At 42.2% G+C, this 17,081-nt stretch overlaps 1 protein-coding gene across 1 annotated transcript in view; it reads left to right on the top strand.

The window, feature by feature from the left end:
- LOC109299193 (mucin-5B-like) overlaps positions 1 to 17,081 on the top strand; it is a 103,255-nt gene that overhangs the window by 5,571 nt on the left and 80,603 nt on the right. Inside the window, exons 2-7 of the mRNA XM_019519765.1 lie at positions 1,494 to 1,749; positions 8,730 to 8,844; positions 11,514 to 11,601; positions 14,066 to 14,193; positions 14,571 to 14,808; positions 15,190 to 15,315. Of these exons, the coding sequence (XP_019375310.1) occupies positions 1,494 to 1,749; positions 8,730 to 8,844; positions 11,514 to 11,601; positions 14,066 to 14,193; positions 14,571 to 14,808; positions 15,190 to 15,315 (951 nt within the window). The remainder of the gene's footprint in view (positions 1 to 1,493; positions 1,750 to 8,729; positions 8,845 to 11,513; positions 11,602 to 14,065; positions 14,194 to 14,570; positions 14,809 to 15,189; positions 15,316 to 17,081) is intronic.

The following is a 17,081-nucleotide window of genomic DNA, read 5'->3' as shown; positions in this document are numbered from 1 at the left end:
TTAAGTTATTGATTGTTTTCTTTGTACTAAAAAGCAATCTATCAACTATTTGTCTCCCTCATGATCAGTTGTTTACATAACAGATTCTCTGGGCATCTTTTTTAATATATAAAAAATAGCAACATCCTCTTTAACTGTCTAATTATACACACAAACACACTGTATATGGGATAGGTGTTAGCATGATGCCTTGCTAGAGTTTCTTGCCCAACATGGTATGTTATACCATTTTTTTATTCCTGTTCTGTTATATTCTCATTTCTGGCTCTCGATGTCTCATAGCTTTCTGAGTACATTTAATACATAAACAATTGATATGATGGTTATTGTATTACTAGCAAGGAACCCCGTCTCCCACTCCTTCAGGAGCAGAACTTTCTTATTTTCCCTTGCCTGATATGTGGAAAAGTACTAATTTACTCTACTCCATTCAAGTGTTACAAGAAGCCATTACGAATTGTAACCAGAAAAACAACTGTAAAGAGTCATTGGCACCTTACTTCATTTTATAGATGTATCTTACGCATAATGAAATTTTCAACCCATGCTTGCTGATTCCTAGTTATAAATATTTCCTAACTTTTCAGAGTTCACTAGGTAAGTTAATGGTTGATTTTGATTTGAACGGTGATGCACATTGTTAATCTGGTATTCCTACAAGAATCAGATTAAAAAAATCAAGGAAACTGCTCATTTTCTCCTGCTATTTTTCCAGCTGCGGCAATGAGAGATACTAAAATCATATTGCAGCAAAAACACATTCTTGAATCTAAGGTGTAATTTCCATTGAAGGAGTTTTTTGACTAGCTTTAGTTCAGCAGTATGAAAGCTACCAAGTTTTTTTTTTTTCTGAGATGTTAGTTCATCTGTCCTCTAAGGCCATTTTGAAATGTGGCAGGAGTATAGACAATTCAAAACTCAGATGATTTACTCCTGAGACAGGCAGAGAAGGGAAGAAGCCAGAGGGTTTTCTGAGCAATACAAGTTGGCTGGATTGGGGCCAAGCCTCAGGTCCAAAGTGTTTTAGGTTGGATTGCGTTGTGCGGAAAATTGAGGGTCCACCTGACTTACAGCAAAAGGTCTTTATTGGCATTTCCATCAAGGAGAATAACACACTGACTAAGCTAGGACTAAACATAAATAAACTATGAAAAAAATTTGAAAAAATTGTAATTACAGCTGGCATTTTTTAATTTCTGGTGGAGGCGGCCATCTTGCTGCATCACTAGTGATATTTGCTGAACAGGGGTTCAGTCAAAGTGACTAGTTTCTAACAGCAAACATTTAATGATATTTAAAGGGAATAATTTTAAAGGGGAAAAGGACACAAAGGCACTCAGCTCCCAGTATAATCCAGTATGAGTTGGATGCTATTACTGTTTGGGAAATTCTCCCATCATATTTTTAAAGAACCAGACCAATGGGAGAGGCTTGTCGTGTGGAAATAAGAGCTTGTGCACACTTGAACCTCTCTACTTTATCTCTTTCTACAGTTCAGCTTCCTGCAGTCAACAAGAGTGAATGTGCTACCTGGGGCAATTTCCACTTTCAGACATTTGACCAGGTTAAATTCAGTTTTCCTGGAACCTGCTATTATGTTTTTGCCTCGCACTGCAATGATGGCTACCAGGATTTCAACATCCAGATCAAGCGCAGTAAAGGGCAAGGATCCTCTGTCTTCTTCACAGCCAACATTGATGGGGTCTTTCTGGAGGTGAAAGGCTCAGGCATCATAGTGAATGGAAAGGAGTGAGTACGCATGTACCGCTGATGTATTTTCTCTTTTACATGCCTTCTTCTATGTGGTCATAGATCACTGTTCTCACTGTAACTAGTATATTGTTTTGGAGAGTGAGAAAAAGTGAGATAATACAAAAAAAAAAGTAAGACATTCATGATACTTCAAACTCTATAGTGCTACTGTATACCAAGAGGGAAGTTCTTCTTTTACCCAGTTGACTGATCTGGCAACGAGAGCTTTAAGAAAGTCATATAAAAACTTGACCCTTTGGAGTACTGAACATCATTGGCATTTAGGCAAAATTCAGATAAGTTTCTTAAAACACCAAATGCAGGATGTCTGGATTCCTACCTATCCTAGGCTGGGTATAGACATTTAGGGAGGCTAGGAGAAGGTTATATTGAGTTAAAATAGCCAACCAATCTGAAGTAAGTCAGGATGAGGGGGGCTAGTGGGGGGGATTGAGGTGTTTGCAAGGGAATTGGGGGGTAAGCATGGTCCATGGGTGGAATTGAGGGGACAAGCAGGTTCTGTAGGAAGAATTGGAGGGGCTAGTGAGGTCCACAAGAGGGATTGGGAGGATCAGGGGTCAAGTGGGATCTGTGGGTGGGATCAGAGGGATTGGGGGAGCAGATGGCATCCATGGGAAGGAACAGGGGGCTATTGGGGTCTGCAGGAGGGATCGGGGGTGCCAAGCAAAGCATGATCCATGGCGGGATTGGGAGGATTGTTGGGGGCCAGATTGGGAGGATTGTTGGGGGCCAGATTGGGAGGATTGTTGGGGGCCAGATTGGGAGGATTGTTGGGGGCCCGATTGGGAGGGTTGTGGGGGGGGGGCAGGCAGAATCCACAGAGGAATCAGGGGGGCAGGTGGGGTCTGTGGGAGATTGGTGAAGTCAAGGAGGGTTTGACAGGATCAGGGGACTCACAGGGTCTGCAGGGATTTTGGGGGGATGGGGGACTCTCTTGCCGATCCCCCAGGCTCAGAAGCTATTTTTAGCCTCCCCAACCCCTCCCCCGCAACAAACCTACCTCCACCAGGACTTACTATCCCAATGTAACCTCCCCCTAACCTCCACAAATGTCTGTACACACCCTCAGACATTTAAGTGTCTGACTCACTTTATGAATTAGGCATTAGGGTTGTGCGAAACAGCACCATTCCATTTTGATCAGTGTTTTGACAGAACAGCATGTCATTTCAAATTTTGTTTCAACGTGAAACAGCTGTTCCATTCCATTCCATCAAAACAGGGTCGAAACAGCGAAACTGTTTAGACGTTTCACTCATAGGATATAATGGGGAAGGTCAAAACAGCCTATAACTTTGTCATTTGTGGCCTGATTTGGATGAAATTTCAGGAATGGTAGCCCCTTCTGAGGGCATGGAGCCTGCCAAGTTTCAAGGAGATAAGTATAGGGGGTTTGGAGAAACTGCACCCCAAAATCGTGAAAGCAAAATTTGTGTCACATGTATGTGTTAAGCCACAGCAAGGTCAAAACTGCCGACATGCTAGCCCTTACTGAAGCCACAAAGCCTGCCAAGTTTCAAGAAGATAGGTGCAGGGGTTTGGGGAAAACTGCACCTCAAGCTGCAGACAAGCAAAACTCGTGTCATGGGTGCTTGTGCAACTGTGTCTGTCTTGGGGCAAGGGCGGTGGGGGCGAAACTATTGCAGGCCTGGCTGCTAGGCCCTGCTGTGGCCACAAACCCTTCCAGATGTCAAGGAGATAGGTGCAGGGGGGTTCTGGGGCCCTGTACCCCTAGCTGCTGGCAGGCAAAACTCGTGACATGGGTGCTTGTGCAACTGCTGCCTGAGAGGACTGAAGATCTCCCGTCACTTGCCACCACATACCTGGGGGTAATAACTGACCACAGAATGAACCTGAGCTGGCAGTGCAATGCTGTAGCCAGCAGGGCCAACAATACACTGGCAGGTAATACACATATTCGACTTACCCAAGTGTTGCACTTATGCAAATTAATATTAGTGCCCAAGCAGAAAAATACACCCCGAGATGTGTGTCATTCGCGTATATATGTGAGATGGACAGACTGGGTCAAATGGAGTTACGTGCAGCTTGGGTTCCCAAGCAGGATTCTGGATTCAGGATTCAGTCTCAGTATCGCCACTGTGTTCAAGATGAGTGCTTCTAATACTGATACTACAAGTGCTTTCACCTCTACAGGGAAAAGGAAAGCTATAACTTTGGAAGAAAAGCTTGAAGTTGTGAAGAGATACAAAAGAGGTGAGAAGACAAAGGAAATTAGGTGTGTTACAGGGTTCAGTGAGTCAACTCTCTATACAGTTAGGGAGAATGCAGAGAAAATTAAGGAGTCCTGCAAGAGTGCTATACATTTATCTGCTGCCCGTGTTTCATTAACAAGGTCGGCCATCATGGAGAAAACGCATGTTGGCAACATGGATTGAGTATCAGAATCAAGAACGCATGGAACGCATGTTGGCAACATGGATTGAGTATCAGAATCAAGAATATGTGGCACGTTCGACCCACGTGATTCAAGCAAAAGCACGCAGCGTTTATGAAGTGTTAAAGTGTGATGATCCTGAAGCCAAGCCATTTAATGCAAGTGCTGGATAGTTTGATAGATTTAAAGCATGCCATGGATTTCATAATCTCAAACTGATGGGTGAAGCAGCAGCTGCTGATAAAAGTTCTGCAGATAAATTTCCTTCAATCCTACAGGCTGCCACTAAGGAGGGAAGCTATGATCTGAGGCAAGTTTTCAACTTGGACAAAACCAGACTCTTCTGGAAACAGATGCTACATTTGGAATTGAGGGCTTATTGTGACAGGCAAAATCTGCCTTTCAAAATTCTACTGCTTCTTGATAATGCTCCAGGGCACCCCTAAGCCTTGGTGACCTCAATGAGAACAGTAAGGTGCTGTTCTTGCCACTGAAAACAACATTGCTCATCTAGCCCATGGATTTGGGTGTTATTCCAGTTTTCAAAAGTTATCACCTACAGAAGACCTTCAAGAAGCTTATCAGTGAGACAGAGTCAAAAGAAAAGGCAAATGTCAAAGAATTTTGAAAGGCATTTAACATCAAGATGGCCATAGACATCACTGGAGACTCCTAGAATGATGTTACGCAGCTGTGCCTTAATGGTGTCTAGAAAAACATCTGGCCTGCTGTTATGAATGATTTCCGAGGCTTTGCCACTGATGAATTTATCAGTGATACAAGGCATAAGATCACTGAGATGGATAAGAGGGTGGACTTGGAGCAGGTCAACAAGGAAAATGTGGCTGAGCTGCTCAATTCCCATAGGAAGGAACTCTCAAACAAGGATCTTCTTGAGCTGGATAGGGGGTGCCATGAAGAGGGAGAGCCCATGGAAGAAAATGAAAGGCCCTTCCCCTGAGTTCTCATGATGAAAGGTATGGCTGATGCGTTCAAACTTTTGGATGGTTACCTAGCCTTCTCTGTCAAAAATAACCCCAATCATGAAAGAAGTGCTAAGGTTGCCAGGCTGATGAAGGAACCCAATGCCTGCTACATGCAGCTTTACAGGGAGAAGCAGTGCTGCTTTGTGCAGTCTTCCTTGGACAAGTTCTTCAGGAAGCGTTACAGCACTATATCAACTCAGTCAACTGACTCTCAGCCCTCCACTTCTGGGAGATAGCCAGCCACTTCTGGGGGAGAGATGTCACCACCATCTTTTGATGTGTTCGACCTGGATGAAGACTTGGCTCCCCATTGATGGATGGATTGAAGATTGTTGCATGTCCATTTTCTATTTTTTTTATTATTTTACTTACCATGTAAATTAATAAATAGGTTTACAATACATTTTTGTAACATAATAAATAAAGTATTGGTTGAAAAAGGTTGTATTTGGTGCCTTTGGTGTCATAAATGTGAGGTCCAAGGAACGCAGCCCCTCACTTTTCTATTATTTCCTATGGGAAAATTCACCCTGAGTTGTGTGAATTTGTGATATGCAAGGTTTCTCAGGAACACAATATATGCATAAGTCAGGGTTCTATTGTATCCCATTCTTAGGTGTTTAATTTTCCCTAGCATTGTATAGAGAATTCCAATAAATGGCAATGAACTCAAAGTTAGGCACTGTAGTGTTCAGTGGGTGCATCTACAAGAGATGTTTAGTGTACAGTAGCCTAATTAGTTGTGATGTAAATATCATGCATTTACATGTGCACCCCTATTAAGCTGGAGTAAAGTAATTTACTCTGCAGCAATGCACATTTAGATGCCTCCCCAACTGTTTGGGGCACAAGGGTGCTTCACTGTGTAGGCTGCCTAGCCCCATGCTGTGTAGGCTGCCTAGCCCCATGCTGTGACACCCTCGTGCCCCAGCCAGCCCCTTTGCAGCACATTGGACCAGAGGGGAGCAGCCCTGGCCTGGCAGGCTAAGCCTTGGGCCCCTTGCCAGCTGGGGCTGCTCAGACCCAGCTCAACATGTTGCAATCCCAGGCACATGTGTAAATGGGTGCACAGGAGCACTACAGTCTGGTGCAATAAGCACCAGAGTTTATTGCAGTGCATTAATGTGCATGTGTACACATGCCTAGTGTTGCAAAAGATAAGTCCATTTGTAGATCTAGTCATTATTCCTTTTATGTTGTTCTTTACAAATTTCCAGTTATGCTGGAGAATGGGATATTTGGTTCTCATGATAGATATGGGAGAGCTCTGTTGTCCTTGTACTTTTATTTCTCTTGATACTTTTGCTTAGTTTTAAAATGTATAAAAATAACCCCAGGGGGCAAAGTTTCAAATGTACAAATGATTTGGGATGCTCAACTTCAGATACCTTGAAGAAGCCTACTTTGTACAAAGCGGGGAATATCAGGCCTCTGCAAACTTGGGCACCCAGCAACAAAAGTACTTAAAAACAACAGCTGTGTCTGAAAATCTCAGTCTCTAGATTCATGTGGTATAAACAAATATAATATGACATATGTACAATTATCAGTGTCAGCTGAAAGCAACAGTTTCCCCAATTTCAAAAATAATTTGGACTTCAATCTGCCCTTCCAAGAAAAACATTTGGAACAAACCTTGAAAGTTTAAAAAAATAAAACTTCTAGTTATATCTGAGCAAGAAACAGTGCTGAGCAAGAATTGGGAGTTTCCATTCCACAGTATATTCTTGTCTCAAAAACATCTCAAAATACTGGGGTTAATTCACAAAATGAAAAGATTCCTACTGATCTTTTTGGAACTGTTTAAAACATTCTTTTTCTGGGTTTTGAACTGAATTGAAAATGCTCTGTTTCATCTTAGTCAACCATAAAACTGAAGTTGTCTCAGATTTGTCAGTGCTTCATAAGACTCAGAGTTCACCTGCCTCATGCCCTGAGGATTTTTCCCCAGGCATTGGGATCCCTGACTGGAATAAATCTCTCCCATACAGAATTTCAATTTCTTGACTCCCTAGTTGCCTTGGAAAGCTCTTTCAGGAGAAGGGGAGAGGGAGGAGATGTCATTATAACATAAGGCTGCCTATACACGTGCTTAGGGGTGAGGGTGTTTTAATTAGAGAAGTTCCCAAACAGCCACTCTAAAACAGCTCTTGGTCACATGTATTAAGCCCCTGCACATTTCAAAATGGCTGTGGAACACTTTGAAGCTCATTCAGTTAGGTTTAGATAAAGTGCCCCCTCAGCCATTTTGAAAGGCATGGAGGCTTAAAACATGTGATGGTGAGGCAATGCTGGAGCGTTCTAATTAGCATGTGGAGCAGACTCGATTAATTGAGTCTGCTCTGACGTGTTCTAATTAGAATGTGAATAAACACGTCTATAGGCACTCTAATAGCCAAGGAACCAGCTTGTTGGAGAGAACAGGGGCAAGAAGTTCCCATGAAGCACTATAGAGCTTTAGCCACATGCAATTGAATGTCTAACTGATCCCAAGCCCAGGGCTGAGGCGAGTCCCTAGGAAGGGGTGCAGGCAATAAAACCTGGAATTTATTGCCATTTGAACATGCCCTCTGGAGTGCAGCACATTGAGCCAGATTGAAGCAGCCTGAGCCCCAGCCAGCAGGAGACCCAGGGGGTTAGCCTGCCAGCACAGGGCTTCTCTCCCCAGCTCACTGTCCTGCAGAGGGGCTGGCTGGGGCATGAGGATGTTCAGTGCAGGGGCTACCTGGCAGGTAGCCCCTGCACTGAAACACCCTCATGTCGCAGCCAGCAAAGGCAGTGTTTATATGTGCACTGCTGCAGAGTAAATTAGCTTACTCCAGTCTAATAGGGGCACACGTGTAGACGCCAAGAGGTTTACTGTGAGGCTAATTAATCTACTGTAAAGTCTTGTGTAGAGATGTCCACTGCGTAGCAGAAGGTGAAAACCCATGCTTTGCCTTAACAAAACTAAGCTGCAGTTAGCTATGCAAGTTGCATTCTTTTCTGGAGCCTGAAAGTAATTCATCTAGCTGGAAGAGCAATGTAAGTGTGAGTGTTATCAGCATAGTGATGATACCACAGTTTCCTAATACCGTAATCTTGCTTTATACTATTTTATGAGAGGTAAGGATTTTATTTGTAATATCTTTTATTGGACCAACTGTACAGTTGAGAGACCTGCTGGACAGGCTTCTGGCAGTAAGTGCCTTCCTCAGATCTAAGAAAGAGGCAGTTTTTCCTTTGTTATCTTACTAGGTCAGATTCTAAACACAGCTAAACTGAAATCATTGACCCATTGGGAGTTTGGAGTATGGGTATTTCATTTAGCTGAACATTTGGCTCATACTGAACACGCTAATGTTCAAAATTCTTTTGTAAGGTTTAGTATAAGCAAAAGGGCATGTTGGACAAAATGATTGTCTTGCTAAAGAATGCATTATCAATAAACGGAGACCAAACCTATTTTTTTCCTGAATAAATGTATACCTTTTTGGGACCAATTTGATTTTCATTATTTATTACCTCTGATGTGAGAATTTTATTTGAGCTCTGGAATATGACTTGATTTTTCTTTTGTTTTCCTTGTCTAGGATTCCCCTGCCCTACAATGTGAAGAACATTTTGTTTGAAGACACCTGCACTTACTTCCAAGTCACATCCAAGCTGGGCCTGACTCTCAAGTGGAACTGGGCTGACACTCTCTTAGTATGAAGATCCAGTTAGTTGGTTTTCTTTTAGTGAATCTTAGCGTCCCTGATAGATGCTGTCTTGACAGCCCTTGAAACAGTTGTTCTGTAGTTATCTGCTCCTGGGTACAGCACAGTCAGTGCCCAATGCTAGTTTTCCCTACGTTATCCCATTCAAGTGCCTCAGACCTGTATATGAAGGAATTGTACACGGCTAGGGGTGAAACAATAGTTTTGTCTCAATAGTCCATTCAATCCTTGGTGTCTTTTCTTAAGGTACTGCAAACAAATTCAGGGGAGTTTTATTCTACCTTTCCACCTTGAATATGCATATCACTATAATACTGTATTGCCAGTTTTGTTGTATAAATAGTTCCACTAGGATCATGACTAAGAATACCATATTTTCTTGCATACCACATGCCCCCAAATAAGATATACACTTGTTTTTTGGTAATGCAGAATAAAGGAAAAAAATATGTTTCCAGAGTTCTGGCCACATGGAGCAGAGATAGATATAGCTTAATCTGCAGCTGACTTATCTTCCCTTTCCTTGTGAGACAAAACCAACATTTTCAACCCTCTTGGCTACTTTTAATTAGCAGCAGCTCTTGGTTGCTCAGCCAAAAGTCACAGCCAACTGCAGCTACTGTGAAAAGATTAAAACTAGCTGCTGCTGAAAACTAGAATTCATCCCTTTTCCCATGATATCAGTTCAGGGAGAGAATAGGAAAGAAGCAGCAACCATTTTACAATGTCTCCATGGTTCTATTCCAGACAGAAGATCAGTTTTCCTTGTTAAAATGTGCACCCAAATTTTGAAGGGCTAATTGTTTTGAGCAGAAGATTTGTGTGGTATGTGAGTAAATATGATATTTCACATAGCCCCCCTTTGCATATGCAGGTAAAGACATGACTGTATCTAATGCATGACCCACGTGATTGTGACTTCTGCCATGACACATGCGCATGGCAGGGAGCATGATTCTGGGTACATGCATAGCTTCAGTTGCACCTTATTACCAGTGCATGCAGTAAGGTGCATCAGTAAGGAGCAGGGTCCCATGACTGGGAGCTCCCTTTGCTGATGGGAGTCCCAGCTGTGGGGGCCATGTGCAGCCATGACGGAGAGCCATCTCAGGTGTGGGACTCAGCCCCACAGCTGTGGAGCGCTGCTGCAGCCTCCCAGCCATGGGGGTGCATGGAGTGCCCCACGGCTGGGAAATCACAGCAGCTATGATCTCCTGGACATTGCCTGGAACAACCCCACACACTTGCAGCTGGGAGACTACATTGGCTGTGATCTCCCAGTCCTGGGGGTGTATTGTTCTGCCCAGAGTCTGGGAGACTGCAGCAGCTGTTGTCTCCCAGCTGCAGGACTACATGCATGTGCAAATTAAAGCTAATAGAAACCAGCTATAGAGTTATTAAACATTGGTGAGCAATAACTTCATAAGTGGTTAAACTTTTTGAAGGCATGCTAGTTAATTTGCATGTGTAGCCAATCTAAATGTATTGTTCAATTAACAAGTAATTATTAATTGCACAATAACAAGGTGATTACGCAATAGATATAACATGTTGGGGGGGGTCATAGGTAAATACGTTAGAGTATTTTATTGCATGTATCACGGTTCTCAGAGACAGGGAGAGAGTACAGAGAACAGAGAAAAAACTCTCCAAAGATTGAGAAATTAATCACTTCTGATATCCAGAATCCAGATTCTGCATATTTAAAAAGAATATCAGATTCTGGTTTAGTTACCTGTTGCTTGTCTCCACTGGTAACTCCTAGAAATGTTATGAAATTTTCTCAGGTGTTGGTGGAGAGGATAAACCAGTTATGTGTCAAATTAATGTAGCCAGAATCTGATACCTCCAGGGTCTGCTGACTGGCAAACACTTTCAACTGCTTATCAAGAGTAGGGCTATAGTATCTTGACCTAGGCAGGAGGCAGAAGTGCATATTAAAATAGCTATATTATTGGTCCAGCTATGCAATGTGTTTGTAACTGGCTGCTTAACCAGTTGGAATAATGAGTTAGAGGAGTATTGCTCTCCTTAAATTGGACCATTCTGCTAAGAAACACCATTGCACATTTATTGCTAAACAGAGAAATATTACAAAGCACTGAACATGTAATTTATTTTAAAATTGTATTCTATTAATTTATTTGTTGAAGTTTACATGCATATTTTTCATCTGACACTTTTTTTCCCCTTTCTATTGAGGATCATCTTCCCTTCCTCACTGCATATACTTGAGTTCATCAGGACAGTGTTAATGGTAGAAGTCTGGATAAAGCACTCCCAATTATTTTCTTGGCATTTTGGTCTTACTTCAGCAGGTGTCTCATTAATCCTTTTTGTGCTCTGCATTTGGCAGGAGTTGTTCCTTTTTTTAATTCAGCTATAGAAATGCAGAGTCAGTACCACAGCCTTTAGGTAATTTACACTGGGGTAAATCTCTACTGAAAATAATGCAAAGATACCTGTAGAAAATTCCAAGCCAGTTATTGTTTTTAGATGAATTGTATGAAATCAGAACTAATGCCATGGAAAATTATTTTCTCAATAGAAGCCATAGAACATTTTTGTTCTTTTCCATACTTAACCAGTGAGTACCAGAGGTTACTGAGGGTAGGAAACACTTTAACCTGTGGTCTTCCTGTTTGTTCTCTTTCTTAGCTGGACTTAGAAGATACTTACAAGGGGAAAGTATGTGGTCTGTGTGGAAATTTTGATGGCGATGGGAAGAATGATCTGTTTTTGAAGGGTAGGAACTGCATGTTATCTGTATTCTATATACTAGAGCTATGTGAAGTCTGAATCAAAACCTGAATACCATTTTCACTTGATTTGCAGATTTCAGGTTTGCTGAAAGACACTCTAAAGTCCATACACATTTGCTAACCGCAGTGTGTGCTTTGAGCAAACCGGAGTTAACTAATGATACTCAAGAATCTGGAAGCCTGAAATAGCATCTTTCAAACTTCAGTGAACAAGTGTTAATGGTACAGATCTTATATCATGGTGCTGCTTAATTTCCTTTGAAATTTACCTCTCCTAGATGTATGCTGTCCTTTGGACATCTTTATGTTTTCACCTGCTTATAGTAAGATAATGACTATGATTTTGCATTTGTGTATTGTGAAGACATTAATATTGATTTATACCAGCTGCATTGAGCTGAAGTTTCTTACAGAAAACCTGGTTCCATCTCAACTGGCTGCCTCAGATATTTCTTCGAACTGGAAATAGATTAAGACAATATATAGCTTTGGCCTCTACCCCAGTACATGAAAATAAAGGGCAGCCTGTACCCCAGCATACATCCTGAAAAAGCTGTAGCCGAGGGAGCATTTTCATGCAAGTTGCCCTGGGTCTGGACTTTTCCAAAAGTCAATATTACCTGCTCAGGCATTCAATAATCATGAGTCAGGATTCAAGGAATCAAGAGGGAAAAAAATCCCCCCCAAAAAATCATAATAGATTTGGGCCTTGTTTTATTTCTTTTTGGTTTTAAGCATTTACAAGGTGTCCTGATCAATTTTTCCAGCTTTCCTTCACAGCAATTACAGCGAGAAACAAAACCTGTTTTGAAAAATTTCTGATGGAGCAATTTTCTGTCAGTAAACACTGACTTCACAAAACTACAGTGTAATTCATATTAGGGACCTGACTCCTCAGATAGTTGGCTACCAGATTCCAGAAGCAGTAGCTCCCTGGCACCCCAGGCCACCATGTTATCTGATCCTCAAACTACCCATGGAGCAAGGAAGTTGGCAATCTGACTGCCTTCCTAATAGGGGACAAGGCAGCCCAGTAAAATGGGTAGGGAGAACCATCTAGGGTGTCTACCTGTCATGCTTTGGAGCTGGCGAGTCCAACAATTCAGTTTTGTTTCTACAAAAATGGAAATGTTCACCCCTAAACATTCTGTGAAAAAATGAGATTTCCCCTCTTCTGCTTAGAGCAAAAAAAACAACCTTTTTTTTTATTATTTTTGCAGGAGAAGTATCCTATTCCTGCATAGTGCTATCAAAATCTCTATTTTTAAAATGGCAGTAGAGATGTTCATCAAATCATATGACTCCAGGAGCCAGGCTATAAATAAATAATTTAATGCCACAAAATTCATAATGAAACTGAGGTCTCTGCCAGAGTTTTCCCTTTGCCATATCTGTGATGGAAACAAGCACAAATTACTACAAAAGGAGTTACGATTAACCTAAATTTCATGACTTGCAAGTATTCCAGGGGCAATCAAATGGTTAAGAAGTCCCTTCAAGTATTTTATTTGTAGGCCATATTATGTAAGTCCTGAAGTAAGTTAGGGGATTGAATGGTATTGAAGAGAAGAGACAGTCAGAAATTTTTCTGTGAAACATTTCTTCAATGTAAAATGTTAACACGCCAAAAAAATCCTTAGACTGCACCAGTTTCAAGAAATACTTTTCCTTGAAAAATTCTAAAGTCCTGGATGAAATTTCTGGGGAAGTTATTTCAAAACTTTACACATTACATCAGAGAGGCACTTCAACCTATATAGCTTTTTAATACCAGAGACTTCTGATTGAGAGATTAAAGACCCTTTTGTTTCTTTTGGGTTTTTGTTCATTTTCTGAAGTGCTCAGTTGCTCCCAATAAATGTATTTCGAAAGCAAAGGGGGAATTCTATTAGTGTGTAACCTGCTGTGGTACAGATTTTTTGCTTGTATTAAATAATTTTGGTAAAGAAAATATTGCTCTAAAATAGGGGTGTCAAATTTCTCTGGCCCCGTGGGCTGGATGAACAGCGGGGGGCTGGTCCATGGGCTGGATCAGGCCCAGGGACCACCACCCTCTCTGTCTTTCCTTGCATGCTGGATCCATCTTGCGCTACACCTATTCTGGCTGCTCCATGATCTATGCCACATTTGGCGATCTCTTCAGCCAGGGCAGGCGGTGTGGATTCCAGAGTGATTGGAATAGGTGCCATAAGCAGCGTGCATCCTGGGCCCTGCCCATGGGGTTGGTTTGGCATGTGCTGTGAACAGCACATGGATGAACTCAGACCCAATGGCAACACCCAGGGTTGGATAAGAGAGCTCCATGGGATAGATCTGGCCCATGGGCTGTATCTTTGACACTGCTGCTCTGAAACACAATGTTTTAACTTGTCCTCACAACAGACAAATGAAACAAAAGATTCAGTCTGGATCTGATTGGTACTCAGAAGGCTCTTGTGTATTTTATAGGTTACAAAATACATCCACGGCAGTTTGGAAACCTTCACAAAGTAGAAGAGCCAACAGAAATGTGTCCTGATGTAGCTGAAGATGAAGGAATAGATCAGTCTGACCAAAAACACCAATGTCGTCAGTATGTAAGTGTGCCAGCCAGTGCTTCGGGAAATATAAGCCTTTCTAAACTACAGTGATGTGAATCGTGAGGTTATGTTGGGGCAAATCTGTAACCAATATAAAAAGAATTAAAATTGTTCCAGAATCCAACCATGAATCTCAACTCAAAGAAAACCTAGACCTCCTGTTACAGCGATACACAGCAGAAAAATGCATTTCAGTGAACAGAAGACTCCACTAAAAAAAAGAGTAGCAGATGCTCACATCAAATGCACCACAGGCCATTTCTGTGACCTTTTTTTAAACACAGAACTAATCTTTATAGCTTCCTGAAACTCACTGAAGTTTGAGGATCAGGAGAAAAATGAAATTTAGGTTATTTCTTTTCCTTTCTTTACAGAAAAAAAAATGTACAAAAATCATGTCCAGTTTTGGGAACTGTCAAAAAAAGGTTGCTTTTAACGACTATGTAGCAACCTGCGCTGAAGATATGTGCATGTGTACAAAGGAAGCTTCTGATTCTGGATCTGATTCTGATTTGAGTTTCAGATGTATATGCAGCACTCTTAATCAATATTCTCATGACTGTGTCCTCAAGGGGGGAAATCCTGGGAAATGGAGAACCAAAGAGCTTTGCTGTAAGTAATCATGAAGTTTGATTTTTTTCAACCAACTGGATTGGTACCAAAGAATAAGTTATATACCCTGAGCAGAATTTATAAGAGCAGGTAACAGCAGTGATTGTTTTAAATATATTGTACAAAAGCTTTGGGGTGGGGGTAGGGGGAGAATTATCTGAAATTACATGACTTTTTATAAAATTCTCTATTTAGAATGACTTGTTTACCGGTTAAATTAGTGAAGCATAAAGATAAAAAATGCAGTTCTTTGCTTAAAGCCTTTGAATATGCCTCATTGACCTCAGAGAGTATGGGAGGATATTTACTATACTAGTTGAGCATAGTAAGTAAATTGATATAACACTTTACCATTTATGCCTGCTTCATCTCGGTTTGCAGACAAAGAGTGTCCAAACAACATGAAACATATGGAATGTGGAGATCCCTGTGCTGACACTTGTGCAGACCCGGAGAGAAGCAAGATTTGTAAAGCCCCATGTACAGATGGTTGCTTCTGTCCTGCTGGTAAAGTAAAATTCTTTTTATAATAAGCAGTACTGAACAGGAGGACAACAAGAGGAGATTTCACATAGAGGAAATGTTTGTCTTGCTCAGTAAATTTACAAGTATTTGAATAAAACCACAGAGAGTTTTACATTCCTAAATGTATTAAAAACTGGCATATAGATAATACATTCACCCTACAAGAAATCTAGATAGTCCAAGGCAGTCAAGGGAAGTCCAGTCTACCATTATTACAGCACTATATAGGAATGAACAGTTTCTTATGGTCTACAAACTGGTTGGAAAAACATGTCTCTCTTCTTGGTGAAGCTAGATCTGTGTGCTGTAAATCAGGAGTGTCAAAGATATGGCCTGTAGGCTGGATCTAGCCCATCCTGCCCCCAGTGCAGCCAACAGATCTCAGTGACCCACAGGCAGCATGTGGGAGGCACCTGATGGCTCTGTGCACCACACATGGTGTTTGCTCCAGCTCACATCCAGGTGCTGCAGAGCAGCAGCCAACTGCAACGTAGCCCTGGAGTATCTGTGTGCCACCTGGGGGGGCCATGTTGCACCTGACAGCTGGTTTGTAGCCATGCAAAACAGCCCTGTTTCAGTGGATCTGAGGCTGTCCCCACAGCCCTGGGGCAGCAGCTCCAAGGCCATGTAGCACAGCCCAGCAGAAGCTGCCATGTGCAATATAGCCCCAGAGTAGCTGGAACAGTGTCTCAACTGGCCTAGGAGTGGGGCCAGGGCCCAGAGATGGGGGTCAAAGACTGGGAGTCATGCTAGAGACTGAGAGGGCCAGGGAGTCCGTAGAGCCAAAGGGACGAGGACTGGGGTTGGGAGCTCATAGCCTAGGAAGGGTGTATATCAGCTGGAGGTATGGGCATAGTGTAAGAGGTAGCCAGTCACGTAATTAGCCCTTAAGGCAATGAGCATTGACACCCGTATTCATGAGAAGAGATCTGATTTGGGAAACCCTGGGTCAGTGTCCCCTTTCTGAAAGTAGTATTTCATCAAGGCATGGCAGGTGAGGAGAAGGGGAGAGTGCCCAAAGACAGATAGACTAAACAAGGGCTGAGGGAGTTCCAGGGGCATCAAGGTCATGGCTGGAATTAAACCCTGGGACAGGGCCATAATATTGTTGATATGCTGCTTACAAACAACTAAGAATTGGTGGCAAATGTAGAAGTGGATGGCAATTTGTGCAGCAGCAACCATGAGATGACTGAGTTCAGGATCCTGAGGAAAGAAAGGAAGGACAGCAGCAGAGTAAGGACCCTGGAGTTCAGAAAATCAGACTCTGATTCACACAGGGAACTGATGGACAGGATCCTGTGGGAGGCTAGTCTAAGATGGAAAGAAGTCCAGGACAGTTGGGTGTAATTTGAAGAAGCCTTACTGAGCACAGGAATGAACCATCCTGACGCGTAGGAAGAAAAGCAACTGTAGAAGAAGAACAGTTTAGTTTAGCAGGGAACTTTTCAATGAACTAAAATGCAAAAAGGAAAGTTATAAAAACTTGGACAAACTACAATGGAAACTTGGACAAACTACACAGGGTGAGTATACTACACCTGGAAGCACAGTTTTGGGAGGAGGTGAGCATCCAACATTGGCAAAAGAACAGGTTAGGGACTATTTAGAAAAGCTGGATGTGTACAAGTCCATGGGGCTGGATGGGATACCCCTGAGGGTGCTGAGAGAGTTGGTTAATGTGATTGCAGAGTCTCTGGCCATCCTCTTTGAAAACTCATGGTATTTCTAAGCACTTGGAGGAGAAG

This window comes from Gavialis gangeticus, unplaced genomic scaffold (assembly GCF_001723915.1).
Source record: "Gavialis gangeticus isolate Ggan-Ray unplaced genomic scaffold, GavGan_comp1, whole genome shotgun sequence".
Classification (NCBI taxonomy): domain Eukaryota; kingdom Metazoa; phylum Chordata; order Crocodylia; family Gavialidae; genus Gavialis; species Gavialis gangeticus.
Note: the sequence above shows the minus strand (reverse complement) of the source record. Positions and strands in the feature narration are given on the sequence as shown.